The 16,295-nt window shown below is 52.7% G+C and overlaps 1 protein-coding gene across 13 annotated transcripts in view; it reads left to right on the forward strand.

Annotated features, from left to right (window-relative positions):
- EXD3 (exonuclease 3'-5' domain containing 3) overlaps positions 1 to 16,295 on the forward strand; it is a 213,873-nt gene that overhangs the window by 90,332 nt on the left and 107,246 nt on the right. For all 13 annotated transcript variants that reach the window (XR_004244042.1, XM_032130580.1, XM_032130570.1 and 10 more), the window contains 7 exons: positions 5,459 to 5,625; positions 7,122 to 7,260; positions 7,598 to 7,811; positions 8,788 to 8,897; positions 10,015 to 10,210; positions 11,316 to 11,482; positions 13,776 to 13,946. Coding sequence is in view for 12 of the 13 variants with exons in the window: in XM_032130580.1 (XP_031986471.1) it covers positions 5,459 to 5,625; positions 7,122 to 7,260; positions 7,598 to 7,811; positions 8,788 to 8,897; positions 10,015 to 10,210; positions 11,316 to 11,482; positions 13,776 to 13,946 (1,164 nt within the window). In the remaining variant the exon portion in view is untranslated. The remainder of the gene's footprint in view (positions 1 to 5,458; positions 5,626 to 7,121; positions 7,261 to 7,597; positions 7,812 to 8,787; positions 8,898 to 10,014; positions 10,211 to 11,315; positions 11,483 to 13,775; positions 13,947 to 16,295) is intronic.

The raw sequence follows: 16,295 nt of genomic DNA on the forward strand, positions 1-16,295 counted from the left end.
TGTTTAGCCACTCTCACTGTCCCATATTTTTAGTTTTTGGCCTGGCTGGAATTCGTGGGAGGATCTGACTCCATCTTCTCTATGGCTCCCCTGATAAAATTGAAGAGGGGATTCTATTCCCCTACACCCAGCCAGGCCTTCCCTGTGCTGAACCAGCCCTGCTCCCTCAGCCTCTCCACGTGCTCCAACCCAGTGACCATGTCCTGGAATCCCAGCATGGTTTGGGTTGGAAGGGACCCCTAAAGCCCCTGTGGGGGTGAGCTTTAGCAGACAGGCTGTATGGTGTGAGTCTGCTGGCCGCCACTTGGCCGTGGTGGTGTGAGACACACAGGAACGTGGAGCAGATGCATCCTGTCACACAATATTGTTCAGCTGCTCACCACAAACCAGCAGCTTCCTCCAGGTCGCCCAGAACAATCAGCTCCCTGTGAGGAGCCCCAGTACAGCAAGCTGACTTTAAGAGTTGCCTTTGCCTTGAGCCCTCCCAGTAATATCCTAAGTTAGACTCCTCTGAATTGCCTTTTGGAGGAGCACGGGGAGGCTGGGAAGCTGAGCGTCCTGATTCCCAAAGCAGGGGCGAGGTGGTGTGAACATGCCCCAGGGAGCCGCAGTGCCAAAGCTTCGCTGAAGGAGGATCAAGCCCACTTCCCCGGCATTGATGTGGTAATGGGCTCCCGAGCTCGGGAGCGTGGCTCTGGCAGTGACGCGCTGATCGCTATCTGAAAGGCGGCCTGCTGGGCTCTCAATGCAGCCCACTTCGTGCTTCTCCAGTTCATGAACTGGCATCTCAGTGGCCAGTGCCTGGGAGCGAGAGAGCAGCTCGAGTGATGAGAAAGCAGGCTGTTCTCAGGGTGCTCAGGGTGTTCTCAGGGTGCTCAGGGTGCTCAGGCTGTTCTCAGGCTGTTCTCAGGGTGCTCAGGGTGTTCTCAGGGTGCTCAGGCTGTTCTCAGGCTGTTCTCAGGCTGCTCAGGCTGTTCTCAGGCTGTTCTCAGGCTGTTCTCAGGGTGCTCAGGGTGTTCTCAGGCTGTTCTCAGGCTGTTCTCAGGCTGTTCTCAGGCTGCTCAGGCTGTTCTCAGGCTGTTCTCAGGCTGTTCTCAGGGTGCTCAGGCTGTTCTCAGGGTGTTCTCAGGGTGCTCAGGGTGTTCTCAGGCTGTTCTCAGGGTGCTCAGGCTGTTCTCAGGCTGTTCTCAGGCTGTTCTCAGGGTGCTCAGGCTGTTCTCAGGGTGCTCAGGCTGTTCTCAGGCTGTTCTCAGGCTGTTCTCAGGGTGCTCAGGCTGTTCTCAGGGTGCTCAGGGTGTTCTCAGGCTGTTCTCAGGCTGTTCTCAGGGTGTTCTCAGGCTCTGGCTGTGTGCGGTGGCCGTGGCTGAGTGACTGCTGCTTTCACAAGGGAGCCTTGCTCAGAAGGGAGTGGGGGGAAAGTTGGCATCTTTCACCCAAAGGAGAGGATTTCCCCCCTCTACCCTGCACCTGTGAGACCCCACCTGGAGCACTGTGTCCAGCTGTGGGGTCCTCAGCACCACAAAGGCACTGACCTGTTGGAGAGTCCAGAGATGGTCTGGAGCCCCTCTGCTCCAGAGGCTGGGAGAGCTGGGGATGTTCAGCCCGAAGAAGAGAAGGCTCCATCCAGGGAGATCTTATTGTGGCCTACTGAGACTCGAAGGGATTTATAGGAAAGAGGGAGAGGCACTTTACATTGGCAGACATTGACAGGACAAGGGGGAATGGGCCTTAAGCTGAAGGAGGGCAGGGTTAGATGGGATATTGGGAAAGAATTGTTCCCTGGGAGGGTGGGCAGGCCCTGGCACAGGGTGCCCAGAGCAGCTGTGGCTGCCCCTGGATCCCTGGCAGTGCCCAAGGCCAGGCTGGACATTGGGGCTTGGAGCAGCCTGGGACAGTGGGAGGTGGCGCTGCCCGTGGCAGGGGGGTTGGAACTGGATGGGCTGTAAGGTCCCCCCAACCCAAACCATTCTATGATTCCAGGAGTTCCCTTCAATGACATCTGATGGTCACCCTGCAGCATTTCCCCATGCAGCACAAATGATGGAAACTTTGAAGCAGAAACCTCAAGCACAAATACAATGAAGTAGCAGTGACAGTACCACAGTGGGATGTTCATGGGATGTTCAGGGAATGTTTAAGCTTAGGTGTCTGTGCCTGCCACACCACAGGGAATTCAGCAGTGCTGTCAGTGCCCCCCACTGCTGACAGGCATTTGTCCTTTTCAATTCTGGGTTTCTTTTTCCCCTTTTAAAATTGCTGACTTTAAAATATTCTCCGTGACATTTTCTCTACACTAGCAGGAGGGGTTTTTGTTGATTCTGGAAGCACTTGAAAACAGGGGAAATTGGCCAAGACATTCAAAAGTTAAATTAAAATCTGACTCTGCAAATAGCCAGTGTCAGTGGTGTGAATAACATCCCTCTTTGGGAAAAGATGTTGAGGCAAAGGGCAGAATTGGACGGGACTGAAATGCAGCTTAACACATACAGATAAAACTGATCTGGGGTTGGATAGGGTGACTTCCAAAGGAGATATTGGATATTTGGTTTCAAAATTATTGGTACCAATGGGGAAATTGTTGGTGGGTTACGGTCAGGACATTGCTGAGCTTGCCCTGCGTGGTTGGTGTGAGCTCTGTGAAGCCTTGGCGGTGAGAACAGGATTTACGGGTAGGGAATCTGCAGCCGTCGCTGTGGAAAGCTTTAATCATGGGTTATTGTTGGTGTCAGGGGTTTCTGTGTGCTCCTATGGATTAAAGAATGTATGATATGTCTAGAATTCCAAGAGGGATGTAAACAAGCCTCATGGTCTATAGGATCCTTTCCTGCTCGGAGGTGCCGCTGATGCTGATCAGAACAACCGTGCCAGGTTCCTCCTGAGAAGTGTTCATTTACTGACAGCAAAGCACATGAAATGTCATCCCTGGTGAAACATTGCTCTCTGCATCTGTGCCCACATCTTCTGGGGCCAAAGTTTCCACATTCTTGCCTCTTGCAGAGCTGTTGCGGTGGAAGCCTTTCCCCTTTAGAGCAATGTTGGGTTTTTTCTTTTTTTCAGTAAAAAGACAAACAAAGCTATTTTCTGTTTCAGAATGCAGGATGGGATATCTCTGGAGAGATTAACCTTCTTTACAGAGTTGTTTTTTGTGGTTGAAAGAAGAAATCTGTTATCATTAGAATAATATTAAAAAAATCTGCACCTCATTATTTCCAGAAATAAAGCTGCCACAATGAGATTTATTAAGAATTGACTCGGGGTGAACTGAAGAGAGCTCCAACCCCAAAGAGTTTGTGTTCTAGAAAAAAGGCAGGAAGACAATAGGATGGACACAGGGGGAGCAAGAAGAGGGAATTGCTCTGCAATGTTGTAAGAAAATATGTTCTTTTTGGGAAGGACTCTGAGAAGTGGCTTGGCAGATGTGCAGGAGAGTTTAACTCAGCCCCACTTCACGTGTTCAGTGCTTGGCTGAGCTCAGTCACAGAAGGCAGAGAGGGGACAGAGGCACAAAGGTCACGACTGGCATGGCCAGGGCAGATGTAGAGGGCAAGAAGCAAGAACAGGAGGCCGTGTTCTGTCCTTTTCCTGCCCTGCCCCTTGCCTCGCTTCCCTCCTGTACCTGAGCCCTGGGGAGCTGCTGGACCCCTGCCCTGCTGACCTGGCTCCTGCTGCACCCCCAGCCCCTTGGGAACAGCAGTAAAACTGTTCCTCCACACATCCATGAGAAGAGCTGTGGTTTGGCATTTGGCAGAGTCCCAGGGGTGCAGACAGAGAGCTGAGGCAGCAGTTTTTGTGAGCAGGCTGCTGCTACCTGGGGTGCCAGATCCCTCTGAGCTGTTCTGAGCCTCTGCCCCCTCCTGCACCTCTGGGCAGGGGTCATTCTGTTTTTTCTCCTTGGCTTTCTGTTTGGCTTCCTTTTTACCTTGAGGCCATCAACAGATTCGTTTCCTGATCTCTGGGCCTGCTTTGAAGACAAATTCTCACCTTTTAGTTACTGAAGGAATGTGAGGAATGAGGCCCCATGGCCACAGCCTCCCACCCAGCTGGGAGCTGTTCCTACATGCTGGGGAGAGGGAGCAAAGTGCTGCCATCCCTGGAGCAGGCTCAGGCCCCTGAGCAGTGCTGGTGGGCAGCACAGAGCTCTGGGCAGGGTGGGGATGGACTTCAGTGCAGACCTGAGCATTTCACTCCTCTGAAATTCTCGTTTGTGGTGCCAGTCCTAGAGCTGCAGGTCCTGGGCCACCGTGTAGGGTTTCAGCTTGTGTTAGCAGTTTTCTTGACAATATTAACTTCAAGGGCAGATCCAGGGGTCGGTCAGAGAGGAGGAGTTGCTACGTGGCTGTGGGGGCTCCAGGGTGTTTGCAGCACATGGGAGCTGGCTGGGGAGGAGGAGGGGAACTCCCACCCCATGGAGCTGGTGTGACCCTTGGTGTCACTGTGCTTGTATTTCCTCTCACACCTGCACCTCTCAGAGGTGGATGAGGCAGAAGAGCTCTGGTGCATCCAGCTGTCACTGTGGGGACTGTCACTGCCCCTTGCAAGTGCCAGGGTGGGCACTGTGCCATGCTCCAGCCACAGCTGGCGTTTGGGTTTAAACCACAGGCAGTGTGAGTTTGTGCCGGTGCCCCCAGGCTCTGCAGTGGGCCAAGGCACGAGTTCCCTTCCTCCAGGGAACAGCTGGGAGCAGGGAATGTCCTAAAGTGCCCTCCCTGTTTGCAGGTGCCAACACGGGGAGTGACACAATGACACCTGAGAGTGTGTTTGTCCCAAAGCAGTGATCCAGCTCTCACCTCCACAGGCGCCTTGAACAGACACAAAGGGAAGAACTCCTTCAGGCAGTCCTGGTTCACCCCAGCTGGCTGTGGGACTGGCACAGCACATTTCATACAGCTGAATTCCAGTGCAGGGTGGCACCCACAGCCCGGGCTCCACCCGCAGCTGTGCCTGATGCTGGGGGGGTCCTGGAGCCCCCATCTCACAGCACTGAGGGCAGGGGCTGGAGGGGGGTGTCAGCCTTTTCCTGCCTCTGAGCACCACTCAGGAGAGCTTTGCTGAGGTGCCCTTCCTGTCACCTATGGATGTCTGGCGATCCCAACAATCCGTGCAAATGAGTCCAAGGATGGAGGAGACCCCATGCCACTGTCTGCCCTGGAGAGACAGGGAATGTCTGTCCTAAGAAAGCCATCCCAAGAAGATGCTCCAGGGTCTGGAGTTCTCTGCTCTGGAGACAGGCGGGGAGAGCTGGGGGTGCTCAGCCCAGAGAAGGCTCCAAGGAGACCTGTCAGCACTTAAAGGGGGCCAATAAAAAAGATGAGGACAGAGTTTTTAGCAAGACCTGTTGCAACAGAGCAAGAGCTGATGGTTTTGAACTAAAATAGGGGCGATTCAGACTAGATATAAGGAATAAGGTTTTTACAATGAGGGTGCACTGACAGTCTGCCTTCCCCCCCCGCCCCTGCAGAGCACAGTCGGGGAGAACCGCTGGCTGCAAGGGCACCTGGTGCAGTCGCTGCTCCGGCACTGCGGCGCGCGCGGGGCGGCACGGTGGGCACGGCGCTGCCGGGTGCCCCCCGAGATGCTGCCTCGGGCCGTGGCTGAGGAGCTCCAAAAGCTGCACATCCAGGACAGGTAAATCCCCTCTTTGGTGCCTTTCCATGCAGATTGCTTGTCATACAAAGATGGTATACTTGCTTAAAATGTCTGCCATGATGCGTCCTTGGGGACAGATGTTTGCAAAGGCCTCCTCCATGTGCTCGGATCCTGCTGTGGCCCTGCACACGCTGCATTTGTTTGTCATAAGCCTGGAAGTGTCTGTGAAAGGGGCATTTTAAACTCATCCTGAATACACAGAAGCTCTGTGAGATTGCTTCATGCTGCAGGGGGTTCTTACACTTCCTCTGCCAGATCCATAGTGCAAATATTAATCCATTTTACTGAGGCTTTCAAAGTTTACAGGTCTTTCAAAGTTTCCCTAATTGTTATTTTTTTAATGCTGATGATTTTGGGAAGGTCTCACAGATGGCCTTGAACACTTCATGTTCAGGGATCCTGGTTTTGTGGATCTGCTCTTTCTCCTCCTGCAGATCTGCACTTGTTCAAGCGCTGTGTCACCTCAGGAAATACAACACAGATGTAATCGCCCTCAAAACACTTTTCCAGAGAGTCCTTGGCTTTTTTGGAGCACAGGAAACTCTTGCCTGTCTTGAACATGCTCCTGCCTCACTCCAAAGCACTGCTGGAGCTGCCCTCCTCTTCCTCCTCCCTCCTGAAGCCACAGCAGCCGCCAGTTGGGAGCCAGGAGGTTTTTCCATGAGGGATAAGCCCTCAAAACACAAAGGAGTGGTTACAGGAGCATGGCTGAGCCACAGACTGTGCATCCAGAGATAAAACCCATCACTGCATCTCTGTGCTGTGGGAATCCTGTGCTGTGGAGGGAAGGCAGGTGAGGGTGTGCTCTGCCCTGCATGAGGAGCTGGGACAGATGAATACACCCCTTTGTCCTGCAGTTTACTCATGCAGTCATGATACCTGCTGTGGTAGCTGCTCTAAAGTCAGCAGAGCCGTGGAACCCCATAAAACAGTCTGGCTGCCTTGGCTGTTGAGTAACAAAGCCACAAGTTCCCAGAGGGAGTTCACACTGCACACAACAAGGTGGCACCAGCATATAAATGACATCATCTGTCTCTGGTCACACCACACGGGGCTCCTGAGCTTTGCAGGTGAGAATATTCCTGGAGACCTGAGGCTGCACACCTTCATTAAATATTTTATACAAATATTGACTTCCCCGTGCACACAAACCCACGGGATGGAGTGTTTGTGCAGGGAGAGCTGCTCTGCTGCAAAATTGGGCACACAGCCTCCCAAACATAAGGTTGGTAAATAGTTTCCCAAATAATGAACCATTTCAAGTCTCTGTGGGAAAGAGACTATCCAGAAATGTGTGATCTGTCCAAGGGAGCTGGATCGTTTTGATTAGTTTCTTTTCTCTGGGAAGGAGCTGGGTGTCATGGGGAAAGAGAGGGTCAGGGTGAAATAAGGGGAGTAAAACTTACCCCTCTTGCTCCAGTCCAGGATTTCCTCCCATTGCATGGCTTAAAATTGTTGCATCTGATTCTGTGCAGGGCAGAAGAGGTCACAAAAGCAGATAATTATGAGGACAGTAAGAAGAAGGACTATTACCAGCTTCCTATTGCGCGGGAAAAGATTCACTTTCTGCAGACATGGGAGGAGACGCTGCAGTGCTGGGAGAAGGTGCTGCAGGTGAGCGTTACAGGGGTTGGCCTGGCAGGGTCAGGGAGCTGGAGCTCCATGTCAGGCTGGTACACAGGGCTGGATGTGGCCACTGGCATGCCGTGTCTCCTTCCCCAAGCCAAGAACAGCTGCTCCTTTAGGCTGGTCGGGTTTGAGGAAGGTGTTAGGAATCGTGCCAGGGAAGGCTCCCGTGAGCGACACAGGTGCTGTGAGAGTTCCTGTGTCTGTGGCAGTTGGCACAAAGAGCTGCAGGTGTTGGGCAGGAAATGCTCATGTCCTGGACAGGCTCTCCAGACTCCTCTGAGGCACAGCCAGGCTCTGGGTGCAGAACGTGTCTGTGTTGCAGCCTGGGCAGGTCGTTGGCGTGGACATGGAGTGGAAGCCGTCCTTTGGCATGGTGGGGAAGCCTCGTGTCGCCCTCCTGCAGCTTGCACTGAAGGATGAGGTGTTCCTGCTGGACCTGCCACGGCTCCTCGAGCAAGCTGAGGCAGAGGGGGAGAAGGAGAAGCTTCCCCGTTTCATCCAGATGCTCTATTCAGACGCAGCCATCACTAAACTGGGTAACACTCCTCTCTCCTCCCCACCTCGGGGCTGCACAGAGCCTATTTTGTCATCTTTGTCATTCCTAGATCCTCTTGGTGTTGTCATTCTCTAAATCCACTTGCCGTGGAACCAGCTTTTGTAGCCCTAGGTGTTCAGGCACTGCCAGGCCGGGAAGCAGTGACCAGTGTAACTGGGAATGATAGAAATACAGGATCAGGAACCACAGAAAATCCTGAGCTGGAACGGAACCACAGGGATCATCCAGTCCAACCCCTGGCCCTGCACAGACCCCCCAACAGCCCCACCCTGGGCATCCCTGGCAGCGCTGTCCAAACGCTCCTGCAGCTCTGGCAGCCTCGGGGCCGTGCCCATTCCCTGGGGAGCCTGGGCAGTGCCCAGCACCCTCTGGGGGAAGAACCTTTCCCTGCTCTCCAGCCTGACCCCCCCCGACACAGGTCCATGCCATTTTATCTCCCCATTTCAGGTCAGATCCAAGATTCCTGATTTAACTTGCCCTCTCAGACTTGGGGTTGTCCCAGCTCCATACTAAGCCCCAGCTGACACCCAACCTTCAGTGGCTCAGGTAATTCTGGTGGGCAGAGCTCTCTGGGTGTGCTGTCCTTGTCCCAGAGCTGCTGTGCTGGACATCAGAGATCTCTGAATGACCATGCGTGGTTTTTGGAGGCTTTTATCAGGAGCTGCTAAACCTGGATTTCAGGGGCAAATTCATAAATATCTTTCCCAGATTTTAAGTAAGTTGACCTTAAACTCAGCATTTTTCATCCACCTTTCTTCTCCCTTGATCTGCAGGAGTGTTTCTTGGGAACAGAAGAGACAGGAGCCAGTCTTGTTCTCTGTTTGAACAATCTTCCCACCAGTGTTTATAGATATTTTGTCAGCATTTTGACTCTGAACTAGAAGAAGCTGCAGTGCATTAACCGTGATTTGAGTTTTCCACCTGTGTGATTTGGGCTTCTTTTTTTTTGTCTCCAGGTTATGGGATGTCTGGAGACCTCAGCAGCCTGGCAGCCACGTGTTCTGCTCTGAAAGACACGGAGAAGCAAATGCAAGGTGTGGTGGATCTTCTTGCAGTGGACAAACAAGTAAGGATAAACACATGAGATGTGGGAAATGGTGTCTCCTGCATGTGCTGGGGGATAACTGTCCTGAATCCACAGCACTGCCTGTGTGCATCCTGGATTGGCAGGGAGATGGCTGCATGAGTAAACAGACCATTTCCTGCAGAGGGTTTGAGGTGTTGGGATTCTGTCAAGGAAGACAGAAGTATTTTGTTTTCATCAACTAAACCGTTAAAGCTTATGGTACTGACAGCTTTTTCATAGCCTTCATAAAAGCTGTGAAAAGCTCTTGGAGACCCAGCTCCATTCAGCCAGGACAAGGTTCCTGAGCACAAGTTATACTTAGGAAGAGTAAGTTCTTGTAGAAATTCTGCTACTCCAAGACATGCATTATTGAAGCAGGTATGATGGAGTTAATGATTTGTACAGAGCTCTGGTGTTCCTAGGAGGGCTGCTGGTGGGTTCAGCACAGGAATGTCTGGTCAGCTGAAGCACAGCTGTCCCTGGGCTTGCACACGGGAGCTTTCAGCAGTCTGCAGAAATGTTAAGCACAACCATTTTAATGGGTGAAATGTACAGAGCGTGTTTGAGGCTGTGGGCTGGGGTGAAGGAGATCTTTGGGATTGATAGCTTAACCTGGGAAATGCTGCAGGGGCTGACATAGCTGCCAGCAGCCATTGCCTCGGTTAACCTGAGAAATGGCAGCTGCAGGAAGGGCTGCTGCCCAGGGTGTCACAGGAATGCCTTTTCCCACCAGGGCTAGGAGGAGAAAGGTGCTGAACTGCCACTGCTGGTCCTTTACTGAGTGGATGCCCAGCAGCCTCCAGCGTGGTGAGCACCCTGCAGACCCCTAAGGAGCCTCATCCCAGCCCTGCTGCTCTGGTGCAGTGCTGGACAAGAATGCCCTTTTTGCCCTTCCTTGGCTAGGAAACAGATTTCTCTCCAGCAAGTGTTTGTTAAACAAATAACCCGACGCCGTGTTTATCTCCTGCCATCCCAGCCCTTGTCTGAGGGCTGGGGTTCAATGTGCCAGGCACGAGATGGATGTGATAGGGCTGTGCCTGGCCCCACCAGCTGCAACAGGAGGAGGTTTAGGAGCTGCTTTATAACCAGGTGGTTTCTATCTTTTTGTTTCCATCAGCTGCAGTGGAAGAAGGATGGCCGGAAGGTCGATGGACTGTCCCCAGAGCACAGCCACGAGGAGAGAGGGGTCAAGCAGCCAGAGAAGGGACTCAGCCTCCTGGTGCAACACGTGCTGGGAAAGCCTCTGGACAAAACAGAGCAGCTGTCCAACTGGGAGAAGCGGCCGCTGCGGGAGGAGCAGATCCTCTATGCAGGTCTGGGCCCTGGCTGGGGCTGCAGGTGCCCAGGGCAGGCTGTGTTTGGCTGCTCTGTCCCCAGGAAGGTCGTTAAGTAGCAGAGGAAGAAAATGGCTTGGCAGATTAGTTCCTGTTCAGAAGAGTCAGCACATGTTTTGTTTGTCCTTTTGCGGACACGACTTTAATGGTTGAAGTTTAAACTGTCCAGTGATTCATTATTTCCCTTAGGAAGGAATTCCTGTGCTTTGCAGATTTTGTCTGATGAAACATCACCTCAGTGATCCTCCTCTCAGTAACTGAAAGGAGGAAAGTCCACTTCCTTCTGCCTCATTTCACAGCCTTCCTGGGAAACAAATGCTGTGTTCATTTGTCACAGTGAAGTGCTTGTTAGAGCCGGGTTTGAAATGGGCAGATGTGGTGTCAGAAACTGCAGCACAGGCTCAGGGCTGTGGAGGGACCCATAGAGTTTATTGCTGATTACCCCAGAGTCAGAAGTCTGGGTCTAAATCTTTTCCTGGCGCATCAAAGGACAGCCTGCTGATGCAAACCAGCCCTTTGTTAAATTCAACTATCCTTGAAGCTGACACAGTTCCCACAAAAGTTAATCACTGGGACTTGTCAGACTGGCTGGGAGAGTTCTCCCGTTCCCGTTGCAGGGAGCAGCAGCACACGGCCCTGAGTGTGGGCAGGTGATTGCAAACAGCTCGGGCAGTGCCTGCTGAGATACTGCATCTCCTGGGGAAGCTCCCTTCCCATCAAAAGGTGTGATAAGGAGCTGTGGGCAGGCTCAGGACAATGGTGAGGAACAGGGGCTGGCTGGAGCTACCTGGTGGTGGTTGGAAGAGCCACCCTGCAGTTTGCACTGGGTTGTTGGGTTAGAGTGGAGATGGCAGAGCCTGTCACTTTAGGAGCTCCTGCCTTGACCCCCTGTGACCATGGGTTCATCTGGGGTGCTCAGTGAGTCAGTCACTGGAGCTGAGGGTATGACCTGAGGGAGCTGCAGCTTCACAGTTGTTCACAATGGCTTTTACAAAGGTGGGGGCTCTTCTTGCCTCAGGAAAGCCTCTGGTTTACTTTTGAATGAGGCTCATCTGAGCTGGGGCCCACATTCTCCTCCCTGCAGCCTCAGATGCCTACTGCTTGCTGGAGATCTATGAGAGGCTCTGCAAGGACCCCGAGAGCTTCGGTCTGGGTTCAGACCTGACAGAAAGTCTGGTGGAAAAACAGAGCAAAAAACCCAGGGCAAAGAAGCAGCTGAATAAACAAGAAGCACCATCACCTTCTGGACAGGTTTGTAAACATCTTCAAAGAGCTGCTTGTTGCTCAAGACCCCTGCGAGTCACACGCTGCAGCTCTGTCACACCATTCGCTGTGCACGGTTTCTCAGGGCTCTTGCAGCAAACATCCTCCTCACCCCTCCCTCCCGGGACGCTATGCTCTCTCCTTGGCCTGCCTGGGTTCAGCTTTCCCTGCACCTTGAGGTTCACTTGTCTTTGTACAATGTGGGTGCAGATGGGTGTGCTGAGCCCAGTGAGCCTTGCTGGTGGAAATGCTCCTTCCACGTTTCCTCAGTGCTGTGGGTTTGGATTCTGTGGCCAGGGTTTCAAAACTCTGACTTCCTGACTTTTGCTTTTTACTGAGCTTCCACACCTTGCTTTCACACTGGGAATACCTCCTTTATTGTGTCTGGAGTAGAAGTCTGCAAAGTTAAAAGCAAATGATCCATCAAAAATGCCTTTCTGCTGAAGGCTTGTCTCTGCCTCCCTGCCCACCACCGCATTCCATGAGAGGCCTCTCCCCGGAGTTTGTGTTGTGGCAGAGCCTTAAAACTCCACCAGAGCTGTGCAACTCTGCTTAAGTATCTTGGAATGTGACTGGTCCCTCTCAGTAATAAGGTTTTGCGTTTAAAATGGAACCATTCTGTGGTTTGTGCACCTTTGGAAACCTTGGCAGAAATCCCGTTTTGTTACTGCCTGAGAAGCCTCAGTGTGTGTAACTGTGCGTCCTGAGGGGCCCCAGGTGCATGCTGAGCTCCTGAAGTCAGTGGCCCTTGCATGGCTGGGCTGAGATGCACTGGCTGTGTCCACCTCATGTGTCAATGTGCAGCATCCCTTGGCCCTCAGCAGGCAGGAGAACAGGGCACTGCTCCCTGAGCACTGTGTTCGTGGGCACGTTGTGTGTTACAGCAGAGCTGGGTGGCTGCTGCAGAGGTGGGGAAAGTGAGCGCTTCAGGCTTCAATCACCTTGGAAACCCACGGGTCATCTTTGTGTTCTGTACAGTCAGATTCATCAGCCAAGAGGCACTTGGTAAAACCTGGACTGGGACACCCAAAAAAGCAGACTTCTCCTGGCTCTGCATCCTGCAGGACTCTTCCCCAAGCTCTCCTTCCCAGTGTTTCCTGGTCCACTCTCTGAAGTGGGGCTAATGACTCTATTCTCCTCTATAAGCTTTTTTTGCTCTCTGCTGGCATGAAACGTGAGAAAAAAAGCTCCATATGACAGTACTGGCCACTGGATAAACACTGGCTGGGAGCCAGCTGCAGCTCCTGCACATCTGTCTGAACAGCAGCAGCAGCAGCCAGGGGTGGTGTCTCCAACTGCCTCAGCTTCAGGGGGCAGCTCCATCCGTGGTCACAGCACTCTGGTGTCACAGCTGCATCCCTCAGGATCCTGCAGGAGCTGGTGCCAGCCCAGTCTGCCCAGCGCTGCAGAGCTCTGGGTGCAGGGACCAGCTGCTGGCAGCTGCAGCATCGCACCAGTGGAGCTCCTGGACCTGAGCTGGTTCCCGTGGAGAGCCCAGGTGGAGCTGCCTGGTGTGCCACAGCATTCCCAGCTTGGGGCCAGCTCCTGCAGAGCTGGTCTGCAATGCTGGCTCCCTGCATAGCTGCTGGCCCTGTCCGTCAGTCATCCCAGCTGATCCAAGCTCCTGGAGTCAAAAGCTGGACGTTGGAAGTTCCTTAATAACTTCCCTTCTCCATGAATTTAGCTATTGTACTTCTGGGAGCCTCCCAGCGCCAAAGTCCTCCGAGTGCAGGAACTCCCCCAGCAGCAGACATTGGAAATAAAACAGAATTCAGGCACTGCCTATTTTTAACCTTCCAAAGATAACAGAGCTGATGTGGTTGCTTTGTCTACCTGTTTCTACCTCTGTCTGTCAGATCCCTTTCCTGAATCCTAGCTTTGGCACATGTTTATTAATTGCAGACTAATTCAGTAAGGAAACAGCAGCCTTGATGATGTTTCTGTGACTTCTTGAAGATGAATGTCTGTGCAGAGCACTGGAGACCAGGCTGGCACTTCTCCAGCCAAAGGCTGCAGCTCCCTGGGTCAGGTGACCAGCTGGTCAGGGAGAGAATGGTGAATTCAGAATTAGCCCCATCATGTTCTGCCCCCTGCCCAGGTGGTGGTGGCAATGTGGACAGGATGAAAGGAGGATCTGGAGGTGCTGCAGAGCACAGGGAAATGGTGACACAGGGGGAAGAAGGCAGCTGGATGTGCTGTGGTGGGTGAACGCAGGGAGGAAAAACACAAATGTACTGGGAATCAGCCTTCTGCTCCTTATGGATCTCTTGCCTTTCTCTAGGAGTGCCAAGGACCCAGAATGGAGCCCTCATGTCCCCCTGCCCCAATCTCCCCCCAGGAGTTTAGCGTGGTGTGTGACAACATGCTGCAGGGCCTGGGGCGCTACCTGCGCTGCCTGGGCGTGGATGTCCGGCTGCTGGACAATGAGGATGACCACAGGAAAGCTGCTGAGGTGAGTGCACAGCTCCCATCTCCATAGGGACGTGATGCTGCTTGCTGGGGAGCTGCACTGGTGCTCAGGCTGCAGAAGCTGCCCTGTGGGTGCCTCCTCCCATCCCTGTGCTGAGTCCCAGCTCTTTGGGTCAGCCCGAGCTCTGGCAGCTGGAATCATCTGGTCCCTGCAGTGGTGTGTGGCCTTGGGTCTCCACTTCCAGGAGAGAGGAGGGGAGCAGTGGCTGCTGTGATCTCACCCTTACGTGTGGCTGATTGTGTCACTGGCAGCTGGGGCAGTTCAAGTCATGAGAAGAGCACAAGTGGAGTGTAAAGATCGCAGAATCACAGAATGGTTTGGCTGTGCATCCCTGGCAGCGCTGTCCAAACGCTCCTGGAGCTCTGGCAGCCTCGGGGCCGTGCCCATTCCCTGGGGAGTCTGGGCAGTGCCCAGCACCTGCTGAGGGAAGAGCCTTTCCCTGATCTCCAACCTGAGCCTGCCCTGACACAACTTCAGGGCATTCCCTCAGGTCCTCTCCCTGTCACAGAGAGCAGAGATCAATGTCCGCCCCTCCTTTTCCCCTCACAAGGAAGTTGTAACTGCAATGAGATCTCCCCTCAGTCTCCTTTTCTCCAGGCTGAACAGACCAAGTGTCCTCAACCATTTCTCATACAGCTTCCCCTCAAGGCCCTTCACCATCCTCATTGCCCTCCTTTGGACTCTCTCTAATGGCCCAGTGTCTGTATGTACATCCAGCGTTGCCCTATCCCAGGTGCAGAATCTGGCACTTTTCCTCGTTGAGCTTCATCTGGTTGGTGATTGCCCAGCTCTCTGATTTGTCCAGCTCTCCCAGCAGGGCCTCCCTGTCTTCGAGGGAGCTGACAGAGATATCCAGCCCACACAGTGTGTGCTATCAAGTGTGCACGGATCACCCAGCCTGGTGTGCAGGATGTTTCCTCTTCAGATGTCTGCTCGGCCTGAATCCGGGGCAGGCTCTAACTTCTGCAGAAATAATTAATATCTCCTCCCTGCCAAACTTGCACAAGTCATTTAAACAAACTGGTTCTCAGTGCCTCCCCCCAGAGCCCCGTCTGCACTCCTCATCTCGATCCCTTATCGTGCCACAGACAGGATGTTTGACATTGCTTTCTCTATGGTGACCGGACAAACATCCTTTCACTATCAAAAGCCCTTGGAGTGTTACTGTATTGCAGAGCCTTTGATCTGGGCTTGGATAATCAAAGATAAAAATAGACTCCTCCCACCCTGTTTTGTATCTGGCTGGTCCTGATTGAATCAAAGTTGAATGTTGACCACCCTACGCCCAAAGACTTGGGAATGTTATTGCAAAGGCCAGCAGAGGGTTTGGATCCTGGTCACTGAGTACAAGACAGACAGTTTGGGCGTTGTCCCAGCACAGTCTCAAACTGGTGCCACCAGGAACACCTAAGAGTATACAGCCTTAGTGTTTGTTCTTCACTAAAGTCTTGTCACTCAAATGATTTATCGGTTATATTACACATCTCCTTGTGCCAGGAACTCCTGCAGCACCTGGCATTTGCTCCTTACTGTTCTCATTCCTTCTTTTCATTACGGTGGCTTCAAGCATTGGTGGCCACATGGGTCTGGTCCTTCACCCTCTGTTATTTGGGATCAAGCTTAAAAGCCTGAGAACTTCCCTGGCTGTGCTTGGGCAGTTATGGATTTTATTCATTTTTTTGTTTAGGCTAGCACATGTGGCAGGAATTGGTTTGGCAACCCCCATTCCCATGGATGTGAAACCCTTGTCCTGTGTTCTGCTTCATGTTGTGCTGTTGTTATTGACTAAATGTTTTATCTTGGACATGTCATGGTGAGTTTATCGTGCCAGATCTGCAGAGGTGTGAGAGCAGGGCCTCTGGCACCACGATCCACTGGATCCCCTCTGGCAGACATGATCTAGTGGTGGAGTTGGCAGTGATCCACCCTTTGCACTTATTCCCATAAGCAACATGTTATTCCCAATTAATACAAGATTCTTTACTTAAAATTGTGCCCTGTGCCTGTTGTGTTGCTACCCAGGTCTTTCATGCCCATCCCTGGAAACGTTCCAGGGCAGGCTGGATGGAGGCTCTGAGCAGCCTGACCCAGTTGAAGATGTCGCTGCTCACCGCAGGGGAGTTGGAACAAGATGACCTTTAAAAGATCCCTTCTAAACCAAACTTCTCTTTGCAGAGAATCCTAAACCTATCTTTTGAGTTTTCCAGATAATTGGAAGGAGATGGAAAGGAGGATGTTCCTCTTTTCTCTGCAATTTTGCAGCATGAGGCAGAGCAGTGGGATCCTTCCCATACCAACCCTACAGGATCACCCACCAGCCTGAGTGACTGC

Source organism: Corvus moneduloides, chromosome 21 (assembly GCF_009650955.1).
Source record: "Corvus moneduloides isolate bCorMon1 chromosome 21, bCorMon1.pri, whole genome shotgun sequence".
Taxonomy (NCBI): domain Eukaryota; kingdom Metazoa; phylum Chordata; class Aves; order Passeriformes; family Corvidae; genus Corvus; species Corvus moneduloides.